Below are 22,304 nucleotides of genomic sequence, written 5' to 3'. Positions count from 1 at the left end.
GTTCACATGTGCTAGACATCAACCAGTTCACAGTCCAGAGTTTCCTTTGGTGTCTTGCTGCCATCTGGCGGACTCAGAGCACTTTGTATCTCTTGTTGTTTTAACAACCAGATACCTATGGAAAGCACACAATCTAGATAGACTAGAATGGATTGAAAAAAGAAGGCAGCCTTGTTAGAAAGATGCTGGTTAACTGAACTGCTGCTCGTCCTTTTTGTAAAATAAAATCAGTGTCAGTGTTTATTGTTCCAACTATTATGGTCATTGTGAACTAACATAAAATCAATGTAGTAGCTCCTTCCAGTGCTGAGAGGGGAGTATAACAAAAGACAGTGAAAGCATCACAGTCCAGCCTAAGCCCTCGCACTGAACAGCTGGTGAGCATCTCGTGTAAAATAGTATCTGATTAAGTGGGGACACTTTTGTCATTAACTTACAGGTCTTAATCAATCAATAAATCAGATTAATCAAATAGATATTGTAGCCCTAACTTATAGTGTAACAAAAATGGTTGGCTCTATTATTATTATTATTATTATTATTCGTTTGATACCCAAAGGTCCCCAAGCGACTTACACAATTTTAAAACAAAACAAATAAAACAGACTATAAAAACATAACAATAACAAAACACTTCCACCACTGGCCTCTTTACAAGGTCTGTTTGCTTATCAAGAGAGAGAAGGTCCTTTTAAAAATATGTGTTTGCTTACAAATACACAAGCATGCAAATGCCTGAAGCAGGCAAAACAACCTCTACTCCTGTATCAGATTCCTAAAAAGCAATAGCTGCTGGCAGCCCAAAAAGGCCACCCCACAGTTATAGCGCCATGAGTTTGCCTTCTCTCCTTGTAAAGTCTTTCAGGCTAGTGGGCATCACCACATCTTTTGGCAGCACTATGCATACCTTAAGGGTACAAAGGAGCACTTTCTTTGGAGCATCTTGAATCTCCCACCCTTCAGCTTCATCAGCTGCCCCTGGTTCTAGTATTATCAGAGAGAAAAAGACATTTCTCTTTCCACTTTCTGTACATCATACATAATTTTATGTATTATGTAATACATATGTAATACATAATTCTTTCATGTCCTGCATTCTTTGTGCATGGGTGGGGGAGGTGTTCTAAACATGCACCAACTGTGTGGGTATGTGCTGAAAACTGTGACATCCTAAAGGCTGGAAAGAGATTTACAGTAAATAAGAACAATTAAGCCTTCATTCAGTTCACAATAATAAAGACAGCCAAACTTGTAACAATATGTGCATTTTAATCTTTTTTCCTACCTAAATGTATTTGGTTCCCAAGATTCTGCTTAACTGCAAATTTATGGGTATAATTTTTTTATACCCATTTACTCACACTGTGATAATACAGACCCTGCCAGTAATACAAACATTGCCAGCCTTACTTCGTCAGCATCATTACCTGTTAGACTGATTAGCCCCTTAGTTGTGAATTAATTTGTGTGTCTGTGAAACTAAAATTAAGGCAAGATTGCCACCTGCAACAAAGCCAGATGCTGGCTCTGTTCCAGGGGGTGTAGGTGTCCAGGGTCCCAGGGGATCTTAGACCCCTTACTTTTTTGAGAGCAGGGTCTCAGCAGGGTCCTTATGTCTTCAGTGTTCTCTCCAGCTGATTGAAACCAATCAGAGTGAAAGGTGGCGAGGCAGCTACTGAGAAAACTCTTCTCAGTAGCTAACATACTCCCCTTAGTATGGCAACCAAGAAGGAAAACTCAGCAAAGGAAGTTCCTTACTTTACAGCATCTTAATACATTAGTCCGTGTGCGTGCACAGAAAATAGTAGATCGAGCTGAAAGGCAACACATGGAGATCTGCATTGATTGTTGCAATGCATCACTAAGGGAAACTACTCCAAAGAAAGTAGAGACTGATAGCGCATTTTATTGTCTAATCTTAGGACGGGGTGGCTGTGAGGGGGTTTGGTGTGACTGTCATGAAGGGACCCTATGAAACTGACTTTGCCACTACACTACTGCCCATATCTACTCAGACAACATTATTACAGGACCAAATAATAACTGTGCCATCAGGGCCCCATTAATCTCCAGTGTGATATATGCCCTAGATCAGTCATCAGCTAAACAAGTCATTCATGTCTCATTGTGAAATTATAAATGGACACAGCATAAAAAATGGCAACACTTAGGGCCAAATGACACTTGACATGGAAGATCCATGCATGGATCTCTCAATTCCTATTTCTTTTTAGAAACCCAACTCAATTGGGGCTGTGGCATACTGGGAGGGGGCTTAAACTCTTTCAGCCCAAGCCAGTTCCCAGGTGCAGATTATATCCCCCTCTGACCTGTTCTTTGCCGTAGAGGGGGAAATATGCAAGCAGAAGACAAGTGCCTATTTGTCTCTCCTCTGGGGTTAATAGTGACTTTGGAATTGAAGGAATCATATGCATAGGGGGAAAGAATTAAAGCTGCTCCCCATGTGATGTGGGTCTGGTCCATACCAGTCCATGGCTACTTTTAAGAAAAGGAAAAGACATTGGGGAGCCCATCAGAATCTCGTGCTGTTGACCTCAAACACTCTGCTGTTGACCTCAAAATCACCATACTTCATCATCAAAAAACTTTAGTGTGTGTGGCAGCACCCACTCTTTGGAATTCCCTCCCTTTGAATATTAGGCAGGCGCCATCTCTGCTATCTTTTCGGCACCTTTTGAAGACTTTCCTTTCAACAAGCCTTTTAGGTTGAGACCTATTCCAGTCTGCGTTTGTGTTAGAATTGCTTAATATGTTTTTTAATAATGTTTTTAACCCTCTTTAAAGTTGTTTTTTTAATGTTTTTAACGTTGTTTTGTTTTAATGTATTTTTGAGAACCAGTGTGGTGTAGTGGTTAAGGTATTGGACTATGACCTGGGAGGCCAGGGTTCAAATCCCCACGCAGCCACGAAGCTCACTGGGTGACCTTGGGCCAGTCACTGCCTCTCAGCCTCAGAGGGAGGCAATGATAAACCACCACTGAATACCACTTACCATGTAAACCCTATTCATAGGGTCACCATAAATCGGGATCAACTTGAAGGCAGTCCATTTCCATTTTCAAGATCTGTTTTAAAGTGTTTTTAGCACTTTGTTTACCGCCCTGGGCTCCTGCTGGGAGGAAGGGCGGGATACAAATTAAATAATAAATAAATAAATAAATAAATAACTTCAAAGGGAGATTCCATTTGAAAATTGCTCAACTAGAACTGATCAGCAGGTTTTATTCTGTTAGTTTAGGATTCAGTCAATCAAGGCCATGGTGTTTAATTAGCATCGCAAAGCTATGAAGAGGGTATTATTGTGATTGTTGTAATGGTCACTGGGCTTATTTTGCATAAATTTATTCTTAGAAGAAGTCAGCATATTTCTTAAATGTCATTGCTTTTTGCGCCAAATGTTTAGATACCTTTTTTCTCTATGTCCATGTTGACATCTGCCTCCTGAGGACAGCACTGCATTCATCTGATTGAAGTCAGCCCTGATCTAGTCCATAAAAGCCTTTGCCACAACATATCTGTTAGTCTATAAGGTGTGACAAGACACTTTTATTTTTACATTAATAGTCTAAAATGTCTTCTCTTTCAGACAGGATTTGGGTGTTTTTAAACCTATTTTTAGCTCTTTTTATTATGTTCTTGTAAATCACCCCGAGACATGTGAAAGGCAATTCATTAATAACAGCAACAGCAGCAGCAGCAATGTCTACATAGCTATTCAAGTAGCTGAAATAATCATATGACAATGATTTACTACAATTCTGCAAAAATTGATTTTGTAATGGGAGGTTTGAAGTGGGTGACTGGAGATAAGGCCTTGTTGCACAAGAAGCTTAAACCAGCTTCTGGTTTCATCAAGTAAGTGTGTTATCTGAGTGCAAAGTTTACATAATGCTCATTTGCATTACGAAATGCCCCACCTCTACTTTCACTTCCACGTGAACAAAGATTAGACCTTAATAGATAGCATCATGTGGGTGTGGCTCAAGGGCAATCTAATCGCTGAAGGACAAAAGAAGACATCATAGCAAAGTAATCCCCATGTGCTATTTATATAAACAAAAACTTTTATTTACAGTTGTATAATATGCACCCCAGTCCTCTGCAGAATCCGTTAAGTTCAATAGGGTTTGCTTACTCCTGGGATGGGGGTCTAGAATTGCAGTCTCATTTTATTTTCCTGTTTATTTTTTACTATTTTTGTCACTTTGGGGGCAGTGTGTTTTCCTCTGTACTGGCGGTCAGTTTCACTTCCTGATTCTGTCTCTTAACAGTTATTTTGGGATTAGAACATAGAGCACTGGCTGCCCCTGTGGGTTCCACAGAAACATATACATTCAGCAAGATAACATTATTTATTGGACCAACCAGTGATTTAAAGATTATGGAAGCTTTAGAATTGCACCAAATTTTTCATTTTTGCATTCATGCATACACAACAAGGGAAGTTTGTGCATGTCTATTCATTCTCCTCTGTGATGTCTCATTAGGGATTAGATGGTGCTATAGGAAACATTAAAAACAAATGTGTCTTATCCAATTAAATCCTCAAACAGTACGATGGAAGAACTCCTGGGCTCCTGCTGTGAGGAAGGGTGGGATATAAATCAAATAATAAATAAACTAATATTCCACCTGATCTCAGCATGTGTCATCTTGGCAAAACAGGGATGATGTGTGTGCTAGTGAAAGGCTAAAGGAGTAAAACCAGCTAGGGGATTTTGTGCTTCCTAGAACTTATTCTGATAGAGTGTATACTTTTTCCCAGAGGGGCTAGCTGTACAAGTCACTTGTAACAAAAATAATCAAAAGAGTCTTGTGGCACCTTAAAGATTAACATATTTATTATTGGTGCTGGTTCCAGAGATGATTGTATTGACATTAATAAGGAACAGTCATAGATAGCACAGATATTTTGTCATTGGTAACTTAATTAACATATATATTAATTTAACAACAATAAACAAATTGACAATGACACTCTACTCGTATTGGGATAACAACTGTAGCTCTATCCCTGTGGCATATCATTTATATAGAAGTAGAGCTCAGAACGCTTTTGGCTATGTGGAAGCATATTCCATAGAGAACAAAATAACAAAGAGTTCCAAAAAACAACAATAATGAAATGATGGGCTTTAGAAGAGGTCCAACCCCCCTCCCCCACAAAAAACCAAATCAGTAGCAAATAGGCCCAAATGAGAGAGAGCACAGGCTTCCTAATCTTCCTGTTTAGATATATCACTTGCCACCTCCTGTGCATGGTAGTCACATGTTAGGACTGGAAAACTCAAAGCCAAACAGATTGTAAATGGAGTTCTTGAATGTTGGTATACTGATGTGGAATGGCAAGTTCTCCCTATACTAAAACTAATGAAATTTAAAAAGTCAATCCCAAATATTGCTTGAATCAGAGATCTGGGATTTCCACATTGCAGATGAGGTATACTGCATCCAGAACAGAATTCTAAGGACTATACTGGAGACCCCCAGATATACTCGGATCCATCATTTGCGGCTGGAAATGGAATCTTTTGTCTGGTCCACAAAGTTCTTTCGGCAGATACCCAACTGTGGAACTCCCATTCCAGATAGGATTTGCCCTCTCAGTACTGTTTTTCCATCACATTTATTTATTCAGGCCTTTGAGAGAAATTAAGACTGAAAGACTGTATTTTTAAAATAAATTTTATTTATTGTAGTTTATATTGTGTAGTCAAACACAATTCATAACATATCATCAGATATCTCAACATAATTGTTCCAGCCATCTGTTACTCTACTAATAACCCTATATAAACAACCACATAAGCAAAAGTCTTTCCAGTCTTACACAGTCATATTGCATGTTCTAAAAATGCCACAAAACAATTCCATCTTTTAGCAAAATCATTATTTCCTTGTCTTCCCTTCTTCTAACCAGGGCCAGTTCCAAAGGGCGGCCAGGTTGGGCACTGGCCCGAGGGCCCTGCAGCTCTAGGGAAGTGATTAATGTCTCTCTGCGAGAGGGGGTGGTCCCTGGCTGCCTGAAAGAGGCAGTAGTGAGACCACTCCTAAAGAGCCCCTCCCTGGACCCAGAAAATCTTAATAACTATAGGCCGGTAGCAAATGTTCCATTCCTGGGCAAGGTCCTGGAACGAGTGGTTGCAGGCCAGCTCCAGACACTCTTGGATGAGACCGATTATCTGGATCCATTTCAGTCGGGTTTCAGGCCTGGTTTTGGCACGGAAACAGCCTTGGTCGCCCTGTATGATGACCTTTGTCGGAAGAGAGACGGGAGTGTGACTCTGTTGATTCTCCTTGATTTCTCAGTGGCTTTCGATACCATCGACCATGGTATCCTTCTGGGGAGACTAGCTGAGTTGGGAGTGGGAGGTACTGCATTGCGGTGGTTCCACTCCTACTTGGCAGGTCGCCTCCAGAAGGTGGTGCTTGGGGAACATTGTTCAGCACCCTGGACTCTCCAGTATGGGATTCTGCAGGGGTCAGTTCTGTTCCCCATGCTGTTCAACATCTACATGAAACCGTTGGGTGCGGTCATCCGGAGCTTTGGAGTGCGTTGCCATCAGTATACTGATGACACGCAGCTCTATTTCTCCTTTTCATCTTCTTCAGGTGAGGCTGTCAATGTGCGGAACTGGCTGGCTGCGACAATGGACTGGATGAGGGCTAATAAACTGAGGCTCAATCCAGACAAGACTGAGATGCTGCTAGTGGGTGGTTCTTCTGACCAGATGGTGGATGTCCAACCTGTTCTGGATGGGGTTGCACTCCCCCTGAAGGAGCAGGTTCGTAGCTTGGGGGTTCTCCTAGAACCATCTCTGTCACTTGAGGCTCAGGTAGCCTCGGTGGCACGGAGTGCCTTCTCCCAGCTTCGGTTGGTGGCCCAACTACGTCCCTATCTGGACAGGGATAACCTGGCTTCAGTTGTCCATGCTCTGGTAACCTCCAAATTAATTACTGCAATGCACTCTATGTGGGGCTGCCTTTGAAGACCGCTCGGAAACTGCAGCTTGTGCAAAATGCAGCGGCCAGATTGGTAACAGGGAACAGACGGTCCAAACATATAAAACCAATTCTAGCCTGCTTGCGTTGGTTGCCTGTATGTTTCGAGCTCAATTCAAGGTGCTTGTTTTGACCTATAAAGCCTTACACGGCTTGGGACCACAATACCTGATGGAACGCCTCTCCCAATACGAACCCACCCGTACACTACGTTCAAGATCAGAGGCCCTCCTCTGGGTGCCTACTCCAAGGGAAGCTGGGAGTCTGGCAACAAGGGAGAGGGCCTTCTCAGTGGTGGCCCCCAAATTATGGAATGATTTTTATGACGAGGTGCGCCTGGCACCAACACTGTTATCTTTTCGGCGCCAGGTCAAGACTTTTCTCTTCTCCCAGGCATTTTAGCATGTGTTTTAAATTGTTTTTATATTGTTTTAAATTTTAAAATTGTGTTTTAAATTGTTTTTAAAATATGTGTTTTAAATTGCATATTTGTTTTAATGTTTTTGATTGCTGTAAATCGCCCAGAGAGCTTCGGCTATGGGGCGGTATACAAGTGCAATAAATAAATAAATAAAGTAACCTGGGGAGGTGGTGGTCTCTCCAATACTGGAGGCATTCAGGAGGCAGCTGGACAGCCACCTGTCGGGTATGCTTGAACGTGGATTCCTGCATTGAGCAGAGATGGCCTTATAGGCCTCTTCCAACTCTACTAATCTATGATTCTGTGATGGCTATTAATGGCGTCTAGCTGCAATGGCTGTGTTCTACCTCGACTGACCAAGGCAGCCTTTTTATTGCTGGGAATCACAAGTGGGCAAATCAGGTCCTTTTTGCGGGCTTCCCTTGGGCATCTGGCTGGCCACCTGATAGCAGGATGCTGCACTGGATGGGCCTTTGTTATGATGATCTAGCAGAGCCTTCTTATGCCTCCTTTATGCAAGGGGTAGTTTTGGAGTGAGGGGGTGAGTCCAGCACAGGCTCTTTCCCTCTCTCCCAGAGTCAGACGTGCCTACTGGCATGGAGTTTAAAGTGCGGAGGGAAATAGCAAAATAAGGGAGTGACACAAAAATAAGGGTGAGCGGTTTTGTGCCTTTCCGGCGCCTATGAGAACCCAGTTCCAGGACATGGAGAAGCAACGTCACACTCACTGCCCCCAGCGTGGTCGTGAGTCACCTACGCGAAGCTCATTGGCTGCCACGACGCCTCTCTTCACACTCCCGCTTCCACCGTGCTGCAAACTTTGGGTTGCATCGGCGCTCGGTTTGGTAGTTGACTACCGGGGCAGCGAGAAAGCGGAGCGGCTGCCGTCGTCAGCCCTCGGAGACGTTTTGTTTCATGTCTTCAGGCTGGTTTAAGAGGCGTTTCTTGAGCAGCGGGAGCGCCGCGCGCCGGGGGAAAAGCGCTCCGCAGCAGCAAGAAGGAGACGAAGCAGGGTCTCCGCCGCCACCCTCTCTGCTGTTGTACAGACGGCCCAGATTCCTGCGTGGAGCTTCTCCCAGCGAGGAGAGGCAGCCTGGCAAGCGCCCCGTCCTCTGCCCTTCCCGAGACAGGCCTCTCCAGTGGCACACGGGCTATGCGGAGTAAGTGAGGCGGGGAGCTGACGAAACCTCAGGCGGTCTGTGGGGAAAAGGCTTGTTTAACGCGACAGCTGTTGCAGGACAAGCAAACTTATTCTGGCTGTTTTCATGACTTGAGGCTACCTCTTGGATAGCAACCACTTTTTTAAAAAAAAAAAATCCATTAAGGCCGCAATCCCACATCAGAGGTAAGCAAAACCAAGGAGGAGGCTCGTATCGCCTTAAAAAGCGAACTAAATGGCATAATGAGCCTCCTTATTGCTTTTGCTGTGAAATAGACTAACACAGCTTCCACACTATAGATGCTGTTACTACCATTAAGGTCTGTGAGACTCCGTCAGGGGTATTGTAGTGTTTAGTGTGTTTTTCACACATGTTATGTAGACAGCCCGCGAACACCTGTTTGTTGAGAGTAAGGTCTGATCCCCACATTCATGTTTGTCCCTGCAGTGTCAAATTATGACTTTGGTGTGTGAATCGGCTATCGAGAGATCTAGAAATCTGATGCTAGTGTCTTTAAATTTTACTGGGTTTTTCTAGTCCTGCATCTTGAAGATCTGGTTTTAAAAGAGAAAGTGGCCTTTTTCTTGCTTAACTCAGAGAGAGTGGCCGGCTGGCTGGCTTTGATTAAATAACAATTTTGTTGCTTTATTTTTCTGCAGCATTAGAACTTACATATTATTATGAATTACAATAATAGTGTCTGCAAAGTATTATTAGTTATAAGGCAGGCACAGATAGCAACTACCTCAGTGTAAAATACATCTACCTGGCTATAAATGGTACAAAACAATTGCACTAGTGCACAGAAAGAGATTGTATACCATACGTGCATGACGACAACCATTGTCATAATGATGTTGGCATGACTTTGGTGTTAAGAAAACTACTCTTGTTTGGCATGGAAAAGCACCACAGCAGTTATTGCCAGTGATACAGTGTAGGACTGCTTAATATATTTTTGAGTTATGTACACAAACCTATTGTGGGGAGAATTTCTTAGGCCAAGGGTTCCCACACTGTAATCCACAGATCACCATGGTCCGCAGGCTTCATTCACGTAGTCCCTGCAGTGTGTCTGTGGATTTGTGGCTGAAGATGGGAGACGGCACATCGATAGCATTAAATGTTCATATTGATTTTTAATTGTATTTTTATTGGTTTCCCGCCCTTATATTTTATTGTATTACAATATATAAGAAGCACTGAAAATACAATTAAAAATCATACAGCATCTAGCACAGTGCATTACAATTGTTACAAAAGGCAGAAAAATCATTAAGTGGTCCACCAAGACCCTCAATGCTTTTCAAGTAGTCAGTGGAAGGAAAAAATTGGGAACCACTGGGGAGAGTTTGTACAACATGAAAATAGTTGCTAATTCTTCCAGATCATGTTAGTAATTTCAGTAATGTGTCTCAAGGCAGTGTTCTTGGGATTGGTTGCCTCCATACCAAAGAGAGTATTTGTACTTTTAATTGCTGTGTGGCAGGGAAATGGGTGGTAAGAGTGGTTTCTTGTGCCATGGTGATGGTGTGATGACAGGAACTGCATACATCCCATCTCACAGCTGTAAAATGCATGGAGTAACTTTCAAGGCTGTGGGAGGTTTGCCTGCAGAGCTGAGGCAAATACGAGAACTGATGCAAGTGAGAAGTAGCACCTCCGCTTCTGTCTTCTTGTACCTATATAGTAATACAACAATCCATGATAGGGAGTAGAGACCTAAAAGGTGTGACTTGGAGCACACAAGCATCCTCTTTACTTAATTGTTTGATTTTATAAGCATGATTCTACCGAAGCTAAGTACTTGAAGATCTGTTGATTTCAGCTGAAGAGAATTAAACACGTTTTAACTCCCCATCAAAATCAGAGGCAAATAAATTTGCTTCACTTTGGCAGAATCACCCCTGCTGCTAGGATGACATTTTTCCAGGACAACTATATTCTTGAATATCTAGCAAATTGAAGTGAGGCTGGTCACAATGATTGCATATTAGGTGATACAGGAGCAGTGCTAATAAGCATACATACTACTAGTTGGTTAAATGAACACAAGTAGTTATGATTTATGGAAAAACATACATACAAGAGCTTTAAATTTAGAGCCTCATCTCTGTAAAGAAAAATGAAAGTCCTTTGTAGTACTTAATTAAGTGTTTAAGCCCTATTGGGAATGTAGGAAGTTATATTTCCTTTCCAGTTGTGGTATGCAAACATTAGCTAAGGACATGGTCTTCCATGCAGCACAGGACTAATCAGTTCACTGACACGTTCTGTGATTGATTGATTGAGCTTATTTACATGCTACCTTTCCACAGCAAGCTGTACCCAAAGCAGCTTTCAACAAACATTCAAATGCAAAGCATTAGGTAGGGGAGAGAAATCAATTTACAGAACATAACAATGAATTCAAATAGGACAAAAAACAATGATTTAACAAACGTAAAATAAATTCAATATTGCAAAAGAAATAATCTTAAATACATAAGTACAAAAAGCAGAAAGGAAAAAAAGAAAGCTAACAGGCCATAGAGCTCCAGAAGCTAGTCTCACCACTCTCCAGGGAGTCTCAGCAGCCTAGCTTAGATACAGTTCAGAGGGGAGGGGTCCTCTCACTAGGCTGGATGACTTACATCTGGCTCCCTCAACAGCAGCAAAAAGGAAAATGTTGGTGTGATGATGATGCTAAGATCTCTTCCCCAGCCTCCTAGAAGTTCCAACGGCTTGTGCAGGTCTTTACTGTGCTGCTTGTATGTATTCCCAACAGGAGTCATTAAAGCTAATAATATGCCAACAGGTTATAACAACTGTTCAAAACAGATGTTCTTGTATTGGTCCTGAACATGAATCTCAGTGTCCCCTGACTAAATCATAGCTGCTGAAGAGAACAGAGACTGAGCAAATCTAAATGCCAGGCTTCCTACTTCATATGGCTTATCTACTCAAAAGATGAAATCAGCAGAAGGGTCTTCTCAGTTGTTGCTCTGCTAGCATGGAATTAATTATGCAAGGAAGCCCACCTAGATTCAAGCTTTTAGCTCTTAGAAAACAGTGTGTTTGTTTTATTTGAGAAGGGCATTTGGAAATATTTTGATTTAATAGTTTTAATAACATACCATTTTGGGGACAGTTCTTATGATTGCAAAAGGTAAACGATTTGGATTTTTAATGTGCACTTAAGGGTTTTAATATGTATTAGTTGGACAGTATGGATTGTATTTGGTGTTAGTGATTGTAAAATAAAAACAAGAGTAAACATCCACAGTAAAAAAGGTAAAGGTGTCCCCACACTTATAGTGCGAGTCGTTTCCGACTCTTAGGGTGACGTCTTGCGACGTTTACTAGGCAGACCGTATATATGGGATAGTTTTGCCAGTTCCTTTCCCGGTCTTTCTTTACCCCCCAGTGTATGCTGGGTACTCATTTTACTGACCACGGATGGATGGAAGGCTGAGTGGACCTCGACCCCTTTTACCAGAGATTCGACTTCCTCCTTCCGTTGGAATCGAACTCCGGCCGTGAGCAGAGCTTCTGCTGCGTTGAATTTTACCCAGCGTGTTTAGCATGTATTGCTCCGTATGAAGGGTATTTTTGCTTTTGTCACTCATTTTGTTAAAAAAGCAGGTGTAGACAAAGGCTGCATTCAGCCAAATGGTGTGGCATTATGAAAATGAGTGACTGTCATCTCTTCTCACATGCTCTTATTTCAAGGGGAGGAAGTTTCCTTTCTTCGCTTGCAGGTAAACTGTAATTAACCAGATTCAGCTAAAATGACAAGCATTGGTTTGCAAACCAGACGTGGATGCTTCTAGTATCCTCCCAAGATTTGTGAAAAGATATAACCTCTATACTGATGCTTCCAGCAAGTACTTCAAAAGATACAGAAAATGGCTTTTGTTGATGAGCTTCTGTGAAAGAACACCAAGTCAGGTATAATAATGCCAATTTTAAAAAAAAGGAAGAAACTCCAGGTGTTTGAAGGAAAGTACCTGGAGTTTCTTCCTCATTCTTTCCTATCAGTGGTACTTTTTGGGCTTTGTGGCTGGTTTTCTGATCACAAAAAGCTTTAAATGCCCAAGTAGCATCTGATACACAGAGCCTAGAGGAGATAGGTTTATGAAACCAACTTTTTTTATAGTTGAAAGGGGAAAAAACCCTTTGAAGTAAGGATGTTAAATATGGACTGCTGGTATATTTTCAAATATTGAGTATATTCCTGCATTGTCATGTTCTTTGAATAAGAGATTCTGTTTGTTTGTTCTTGAATATAAAATGCAAAGCTATACTATAATACAACAAATGATGACAAAACTAGAACCACAGTAAAACATCCTTATTGAAGATAATTTTAAAAACATTTACTAGTACTTAACAACTATTACTAAATAAACTATAAACTCATTTTAAATGCTGAAATCAAATAGTATGATTCAAATAAACTATTTTAATAATTTAAAAATAACAAAAGTAATCTCAAACTGCATCCCTCCATATTTACTTATTTAAGTGGGAGAATTTGACTTGCTTTGACATTTTGAACATCTTAGTTCATGTGTCAATTTTTCCATAACCTGAAGTACCTGGATTCTTTATACCAATTTTTTTTTACTCCTGCTAGACTATTACCTTTCAAATGTTTAATAGCCTAGCCACATTTAGTATTGATGTATTGTTTCCAAAGATGATCTTGCATAGAATCCAGTTATATATTAGGCAGAATATGCAACAAACAATAAAGTGATCACAAATTTACAGACATTCTTTTTAAACTTAGGAACAGCTGGAGCTTGAGGTGAGGTAAGGTTGTACTGCTGTCAAACTATAGTTATAGTATTTATTCTGTTGCTCTTTGCCCCTTTAACAATAAATAACAAATGTCCTGCAGGATTTTCATAGCTGAGCTTGCAAGAAATTACTTGTAGTAGAAGGAAAGAACAACATAACATTCCAATGGAAGAATAGAAGGGAACAGAATTTCCCTGTTCCAGCTAGAGGATAGCTTTGCTCATTCTGAAGCGCAAGAGTTCATAGCAAGACAGATTTCCCTTACTTCTATAAAAGTGAATGAATCTCCACTAGTGTTTCATTAGGCACCCATAAAAGTACTCTCAAACACCTTTAAGGTCTCCATCCAAATATTATTCAGGCAGGATGATATATTTTATTTATTTATTTATTTATTAGATTTGTTAGACGCCCATCTGGCGGAGGTTAATCTGCCGCTCTGGGCGACGTACAACAAAATACAATACAATCCATGTAAAAACAATTCAAAAAGCAAACAATATAAAATTTAAAACTGAATAAACCCCCATAGAACTACTCTCTGCCAGGGGGTTTAGAGCCAAATGCGATCACCAAGATATGAGAATATAGATGATGTTACTGCAGTGTTATTTAAAGCCGCATATCAAGTGATTTTATTTGAGGGCTGCATTTTGCAGATGAAAATGGACATGGACTGCCTTCAAGTCAATCCCGACTTATGGCAACCCTGTGAACAGGGTTTTCATGGTAAGCGGTATTCAGAGGGGGTTTACCATTGCCTTCCTCTGAGGCTGAGAGGCAGTGACTGGCCCAGGGTCTCCCAGTGAGCTTTATGGCTGTGTGGGGATTTGATCCCTGGTCTCCCAGGGCGTAGTCCAACACCTTAACCACTACACCACACTGGCTCTCACATTTTGCCGATTGTATTTTGAAAATGCTTTGGAGGAGACATCTGTTTAGCAGGACAATAGGCTGGCAGATGTATGAGGTGCTTTTAGCCAGGTGCCAGATCAAACATACAGGAATAGCAATGGCAGATTAGTTTTTCTTCTGTGCCACCATTCTTAAATTTAACATAAGAATCGCCTGCCAGATCAGGCCAATGGCCCATCTAGTTCAGTATCCTCAGAGCAGCCAAATAGTTGGCCATGGGGAACCCACAAGCAGGACCTGTGCATTCTCTCCTCCTGCAGTTTCCATCAACTGGTATTTGGAAGCATACTGCCTCTGCCATAGGAGGCAAAGCATAGCCATCATGGCTAGTAGCCACTGATAATTTCCAGAGGGGGTTTTCTGGAGAGTTTCTAAACATGCTATTTGGCTATGATCCTCTGCTGCTAGAAATGGACACTGAAGTTGGGATTGAAACTGAAAATCTAGCTCTTATATCAAGTGTCTCATTTTCCCCTCTTAATTCTTTTTTTTTGCATAGAGCTACAGGAAGTCAATTTTCCCTGCCTGTTGAAATTTTAAACCAGTCCTCAAACTGAACTCTTCAGATGAATAGCATTCATTGAGGTCTACAATTTCTGAAGGGTGGTGGTGGAGGTAAACAGAGCAGGTAATTTATGTGAATAAACACTTTCAGAGAACATACATGGGCAATACTATGTGACAAACAAAAATTGCTTTCAGCAACAGGAAGAAGGCAGGTGGAGTATGACCAGCATGAGTGTAGTTTAGAGAAAAGAAAAGAGCTTTCTTGTTGGGGGAGCTGCCCAAGTTATCTTGGGCCACAACAATGACAGTGTTTTGGCCTACCTGGCTCCTTAATGGTTTAAGAGTGGAACAAATTCTGCAGTCCCAATCTGTGGTCAGCCTCTCCTAGTGGTTTCAGGTAGATGTTAAAACAGCATGGGAGACAGAACAGAACCCTGAAGGGCATTAGAGGAACCCCCTCAGTGTCACCTTGAACTACTGTAACACTACCTGAAGTCCCACCCTGGCCATCTAGTTTAAAAGGATATCATGGTTGATAGTGTTGAGGTCCAGTAGAACTAGTGGGGAAACATTATTCTGGTCCACTTCCTGGTGTAGGTCATTCCAGAGTGACCAAGATAATTTCTGTTCTAAAACTAGGCCCAACATTAGGTTAAAATAGACATAGATAATCTACTAGAGTCGCCTGAAGCTGAGAGGTTACCATGCTCTCAAACATCTTGCCTAAGAATGAAATATTGGAAACTGGTCAGACATTATCCAGTCCAGTGGGACTTCTGCAAGGGAAAGTCCTGTCTCAGTAACCTATTAGAATTCTTTGAGAGTGTCAACAAGCATATAGATAGAGGTGATCCAGTGGACATAGTGTACTTAGACTTTCAAAAAGCGTTTGACAAGGTACCTCACCAAAGGCTTCTGAGGAAGCTTAGGAGTCATGGAATAAGAGGAGAGGTCCTCTTGTGGATAAGGAATTGGTTAAGAAGCAGAAAGCAGAGAGTAGGAATCAATGGACAGTTCTCCCAATGGAGGGCTGTAGAAAGTGGAGTCCCTCAAGGATCGGTATTGGGACCTGTACTTTTCAACTTGTTCATTAATGACCTAGAATTAGGAGTGAGCAGTGAAGTGGCCAAGTTTGCTGACGACACTAAATTGTTCAGGGTTGTTAAAACAAAAAGGGATTGCGAAGAGCTCCAAAAAGACCTCTCCAAACTGAGTGAATGGGCGGAAAAATGGCAAATGCAATTCAATATAAACAAGTGTAAAATTATGCATATTGGAGCAAAAAATCTGAATTTCACATATACGCTCATGGGGTCTGAACTGGCGGTGACCGACCAGGAGAGAGACCTCGGGGTTGCAGTGGACAGCACGATGAAAATGTCGACCCAGTGTGTGGCAGCTGTGAAAAAGGCAAATTCCATGCTAGCAATAATTAGGAAAGGTATTGAAAATAAAACAGCCGATATCATAATGCCGTTGTATAAATCTATGGTGCGGCCGCATTTGGAATACTGGGTACAGTTCTGGTCGCCTCATCTCAAAAAGGATATTATAGAGTTGGAAAAGGTTCAGAAGAGGGCAACCAGAATGATCAAGGGGATGGAGCGACTCCCTTACGAGGAAAGGTTGCAGCATTTGGGGCTTTTTAGTTTAGAGAAAAGGCGGGTCAGAGGAGACATGATAGAAGTGTATAAAATTATGCATGGCATTGAGAAAGTGGATAGAGAAAAGTTCTTCTCCCTCTCTCATAATACTAGAACTCGTGGACATTCAAAGAAGCTGAATGTTGGAAGATTCAGGACAGACAAAAGGAAGTACTTCTTTACTCAGCGCATAGTTAAACTATGGAATTTGCTCCCACAAGATGCAGTAATGGCCACCAGCTTGGATGGCTTTAAAAGAAGATTAGACAAATTCATGGAGGACAGGGCTATCAATGGCTACTAGCCATGATGGCTGTGCTGTGCCACCCTAGTCAGAGGCAGCATGCTTCTGAAAACCAGTTGCCGGAAGCCTCAGGAGGGGAGAGTGTTCTTGCACTCGGGTCCTGCTTGCGGGCTTCCCCCAGGCACCTGGTTGGCCACTGTGAGAACAGGATGCTGGACTAGATGGGCCACTGGCCTGATCCAGCAGGCTCTTCTTATGTTCTTATGTTCTTAAGGGAGGCCCCCATTGGCTCAACCACTGCCGCTTTTAAACTTGCTGAGACCATCCCATCTCACCTCACAAGGATTGATCACTCCAAATCACCCACCCACCTAGCCTACCTTTGGCAACTCAGCCAGGATGGGAACAGATGAGTACACATATGGTTGACCTTACCTCTCCCAAGAACTTAATTCAGATTCTTAGTCTGCACAAATGGAAAACAATAGAATAATTAAAAAAGGACAAGCAGGTGCTGAAGGTGTATTTCCTGAACCTGTCTGAATTGTAGTATCTGAATCACAATGTATAGGAGCAATTTATAGGATAATGTTCTGAACAACACAACATGCAGAATGAAACACACATATCTATCTGCTGCCTTAATAAGGGAGCAGGTTTCTTTTATATCTGCATCCAATAATGAGTAACCTCTGGATTCAGGGTTTTTTCCTTGCTTCATGTTCCTGGCAAGGAGAGGATCTGTGTTGTTGCTGCTCTCTGCCTCTCTTCCTATGTGGCTGCTGTCTCCTTGAGCAAATGGCCAGATCTCCCCTTCTCCTCACGAGGGGGGTGAAATCCTACGGAAGCCGTTTCTGCCACATCCAGTATCAAACTGACCATTTGTCACTCTGTAATTACCTTTGGAAATGTTAAGGATGCTCTATGTAGATGCCAATTCCACTTTCCATCCAAAGCTAAATTTGCTCCATGGGGGCTTTCCATTTTTAAAATCTGGAGTTCTGATTGTATGTGAGCCTGTGTTGGGTCGCAGATCAGCCCATGGGATAACAGCTACATCCAAAGAAAATGAGGTTCTATTGGAAGAAGAAGAGATTCAGGGTGAGTGTATTTCAGCAGCAAGCTAGGGAACATTCCTACCAGGAGTGTGGGGCTAGGCTGTTCAACTGCTACCACCTGCATTGTCTGTCAGCAGAAAGGGGCCTACTCCTTTCTTTTATAGACTGTTACAGGTGCAAGGAACTTAGTTCTTCAAACTCTCCCCTTTAATGGGATATTGTCAGGCCCAGGATGAGACTCAGGAACCAGACCAGAGGTTGTAAGTAATTCGTGTTTTATTAGGGTAATGTCCAAACAAAGACTGCGTCTTCTCATGAATCAATACAGGGATACAGGTCCTGTGGCATTGGGAGAAAGTTGACAGAGCAAGGGGCTGCTTCCCACCTGTTCTTTAAGAAGGGGCCAAACGGGCGCGCAACCTTTCGCTCCTCATTAACTGCCCCTCAGGTACTGCCCGTCTTCCCCCCCTTCTCTCCTGTCTTTTCAGCTGTCTGCGTGTGCGCGGTGAGGGGGGAAGCATCACTCCCTTCTCTTCTGAAGTTTCCGATTCCATTATGGGGGATAGGGGAGGGGCTGATTGTAAACTGTCTCTCCGCTTTTCTGCTGTGATCAGCCCTCCCTCTTGCTCTGAGCTGTTGAGAAGGGGGGGTGTGGGAATGTCCAGGGAGGATTCTGAAACTCCAGAGCTCTCAGGCTCCCCGTTGCTAGGCGACCCTATCACTGGCATTTCCTCTGTTTCGTCTTCACTCCAAAGGGGGGAAGTTCCTCCCCCTTCCCTCTGCCATCCATCTGAATCCCCTTCTGTTAACTCCCCGAGCCCCCCGGGACCCCAGCTCTGCCTCTCGACAGATATGTGAATTGGCCCTGAGCGTTCTGTGTTGGGTTATATTCTACTGCCAAATGGGAATCTGCCTGGTTTCGAAACGTCAGTGACTGTGTTGTTGACCCATTGCTATGACGAATATGTTATGTAATAAAAGCAGAACAAAATAGCAAGACACACTGCAAGGTCTTGCCTCTTGGTGGTTAAATGTTGAGTCAATCAATGGGGCAATCTCTTTTGAAAGAGGACACACTCTGCACAAAGGCAGGTTTAAGAGGAAAGAACACTTCGAACGTTAGCCATTTCCTGTGTTAAGTCTTCTTAGCAGTAAAACATGATTCATAAGAACTCTGTAGCTCAATTTCATTTTTGTGGTGTGTTTGGGACACACTCAAATCAGTACCCATAGATAAATGTGGAAGAAACAGAAGAAATGGGGAGCTCCAGAGTGTAGAGGAAGACCTGCTAGTTGGACTGCTGTCCCTTCTCCATCACCACATGCAATATTCAGATACTTCCTATCACGCCACTTCTGGATGTTTTCACAAAAACTTTATGCACGATAGTGGCTCTTACCTGTCCTGGGATTATGCTTGCTAGCCATGAGTTATTATCACCATTGTTGTTGAATTTATATCCCACCCTTCCTGCTGAAGGAGCCCAGAGCAGCAATCACATCAACAAAACAATTTAACAAAACAATAAAAAAATCTAAAAACAGTTACAGTTAAAAATATTATTTCATCCAGTGATCTTTGGGTTGCCAGGAACAGTCTCCTTCAGCCACTAAATGCCTGAGTAAATAGGAATGTTTTCAAATTCCTCCTGCAACTGTCAGTAATGATGAAGGCAGACAAACCTCACAGGGTCTGTAACTTGGATTACTGTAGATACTCAGTCTCAGAGAGCCGGGTGTACTTTCCTACATTCCAGTATCTCATAATGTCTGAAAAACCTGGTTGTATTCTGCTGTTAAGTTCCAATCTGCTTGGGGTCTTGGAACCTGAAAGTGTCATTTGACACTCTATGGTGTTGTTAGGTCCAAACCCAACCACGAGCCATCCAAACCTTACTCACCTCTCATTCACCCCCGGAAGAGTGCGGAGTTGAATTACTTTTTCCCCACTGCCAGAGGCCAAAAGAGATATGACACATATACGTTTGCAAAGGGGTCCCAGAACCGTCCAGCAAGATGCCTTTCAGAGAAGGGAACCCCGTTTATTGAAAGAGTCCAGAATATATACCCTCAGAGAGGTCACAGGTTAGGGGAGTAAAACGTCATAAAACATAAAGAAAAAACTACATGTCAGTACAGAGCAAAAGGAGGGGAAGGAGTAAGGAAGGGGAGGTGACAGATTTGCCAGGGGCAGGTTGCCCCCTTTGGAGATCAGCCTTGCGTGCTATACAGCCTTGAGATAAGGCTGGTGCCAGAATGTTTAACACAACAAACAGGAAAAATGCAGAACTCCCAAACCCATACAGAATGCATTCTTTATAGGTCAAAGGCTTTTCATCCCCTGACATGTCTGCTAAAGCTCAATAAACAGATGTAGATGTGGATACAACCTGAACCAAGCTTTACTCACACAGCTTTCTGGGATGTGGGGTCTGGTGAGGGGGAAATAAACCGAAATCAATTTTATTTTAACTAATGTTTCATTTTTAACTCAACAGTGTAAATGCATCCCAACATTTTTTAGTTTAACCCAAAATGTTCCATAGACCTCAGGATTCAGACGTAACAGTTGTCTTATCTTGGCAAAGCCTTGTTAATGGCAGCCATGGAAATTGTGAGAGCAGCAGGGGTTTGCATCAGATCCTCTGAATGATGGAGGCCCTTCAAACCTTAACCTAGACAGCTCACTCACTTTCAAGAATTAAGACTTGCCCGTTGTAACATGAGAGCAAATCAGCCAATAATATAAAGAAAGAGGTGAGGAAAGCAGTCAAATTCTGAAGGTGTCAAGTTTGGCAACGTTCATAATGTACACAATCATAATTGTGTAGTTCTCTATCTCTGCTGTCATCCCTTGTTCACATAGCAAAAATTGGCTTTATGTTCATTATCTCGTAGGAGTCTGCCATTGTTATCCTGCTGGAGGGCAAGCAGCCAATGGTCAGGGATGCCTCCTTTGCTACTGTGGGCTGAATGCCCCATAGTTGTCCTGCAACAGGGATAGCATCTCAGCCAGTAGGAGCCAAGCCAAGAACAGTCAAAACAGGGAGATATTATTGAGGTGATGGAGATGCTACCTAGCAGACCATGGCTGTCTTGTGGTAGATACCTGTAGATGGAGCAGAGCTTGGAAAAGTTACTTTTTTAAACTACAGCTCCCATCAGCCCCAGCTAGCATGGCCACTGGATTGGGCTGATGGGAGTTATAGTTCAAAAAAGTAACTTTTCCAAGCTCTGAGATGGAGTCCTTGCCAGAGTTGCAAGACAGTATTTAAATGCCTTGTAGGCTAAAGATCTGAGAAGGACGCCCTGGTATTCTCCAGGAACTGGAGAAAGCAGGGATTCAGGATCCTGACTTGGCACAGTATTGCTTGTGAGGAAAGTGAAGGATGATGCTAATACAATAATCAGCAAATAGAATACATAATCTGGAGATGAACTGGTCTTTTTTTATTGGATTTTGTAGGTTTTATTAGATTTTGTAGGTTTTATTGGATTTTGTAGGTTTTATTGGATTTTGTAGGTTTTGTAGGTTTACCACATAATAAACAAAGTATCTAGACTGAACATAGCATCCCTGTGCTATGGACGGAGGCAGACACATAAAAGACTTCAAAGTTGCTTCTCATTCCATTGGGCTCTCACTGTGTTCAGAAGGGTGGCTAAACTTTCGTGAGCAGAGTGCCACATTGACCCTTTTCATGTCTGCTCAGAAGATATGAAGTTGTGTTCATTAGAATTTACTCCCAGATAAATTTGTATAATTAGGATTGCAACCTGAGAGATATAGTAATGGTGGTTCATGTTTGTGAGGCTCCTGAGAATGGTAAATGCTTCAATATTCCATTTAGTGCTTACAGAATGTAATTGTAAGTCAATATGCTATCAATCAGCATTCACTAGTTTTCATTTACACAAATTCATTGGACCTCATAAAACGATGGTGCTTCAGTTATCCTAGTGATTTTTTTTTAATAACTAGAGTTATTTGTGCCATCAGAACCATCAATGCAGAAAAATCAGAATTCAATGAAGACCAAGCAACATGCTGTCAGATCTCTATAAGGAAGAGGGAATATGGCAAAGAGGAGGATCAGGAGTGGCTGATTCTGTGCACTACTGAGGTGAGTTCAGATGTACTCTATCTACAGCAGTGATTAATTAGAGCCAGGACTTACCAAGGCTCAGCCAATGGCAGAACCTCTTTTGAATGCCAGAGTTCAGTTCTGAAACTATATGAAGTCTATAGTTGAATGTCTCTGACCATGTACAGTGTGCATTTCTCTGATGGCTTATATTTGCCCCCAGTGTTATAATTTATTGAGATAATATACAAAGATTCCATGTTCAGTATAGCAGTTGAGTCATCCAGAAATCTGCCTTGCTGGCCAGGGACCCTCTGGAGATATTCATTGACCCTCATAGCATCTTCAAAGGATGATGTGAATACAATTTCCTAATACTCTAGTGATAATTATTAAATCAAATATTGCACTTGTTTCATTCTATAGTAGCAAATGTACTAATTTGAGATTACTGATTACCATCC

At 42.1% G+C, this 22,304-nt stretch overlaps 1 protein-coding gene across 2 annotated transcripts in view; it reads left to right on the top strand.

Moving 5' to 3' along the window:
- Positions 1-8,217: 8,217 nt before the first annotated feature.
- The window catches only part of PPM1M (protein phosphatase, Mg2+/Mn2+ dependent 1M), a 47,582-nt gene continuing 33,495 nt past the window's right edge, over positions 8,218-22,304 (top strand). Inside the window, exons 1-2 of one of the 2 annotated variants that reach the window (XM_061617954.1) lie at positions 8,218-8,603; positions 21,756-21,879. In XM_061617954.1, the coding sequence (XP_061473938.1) occupies positions 8,359-8,603; positions 21,756-21,879 (369 nt within the window). In that variant the 5' untranslated portion in view covers positions 8,218-8,358. The remainder of the gene's footprint in view (positions 8,604-21,755; positions 21,880-22,304) is intronic. The other variant, XM_061617955.1, reaches the window with a different exon arrangement.

The sequence above is a fragment of the Rhineura floridana genome, chromosome 3 (assembly GCF_030035675.1).
Source record: "Rhineura floridana isolate rRhiFlo1 chromosome 3, rRhiFlo1.hap2, whole genome shotgun sequence".
Classification (NCBI taxonomy): domain Eukaryota; kingdom Metazoa; phylum Chordata; class Lepidosauria; order Squamata; family Rhineuridae; genus Rhineura; species Rhineura floridana.
This window is presented reverse-complemented; position numbering and strand designations above follow the sequence as displayed.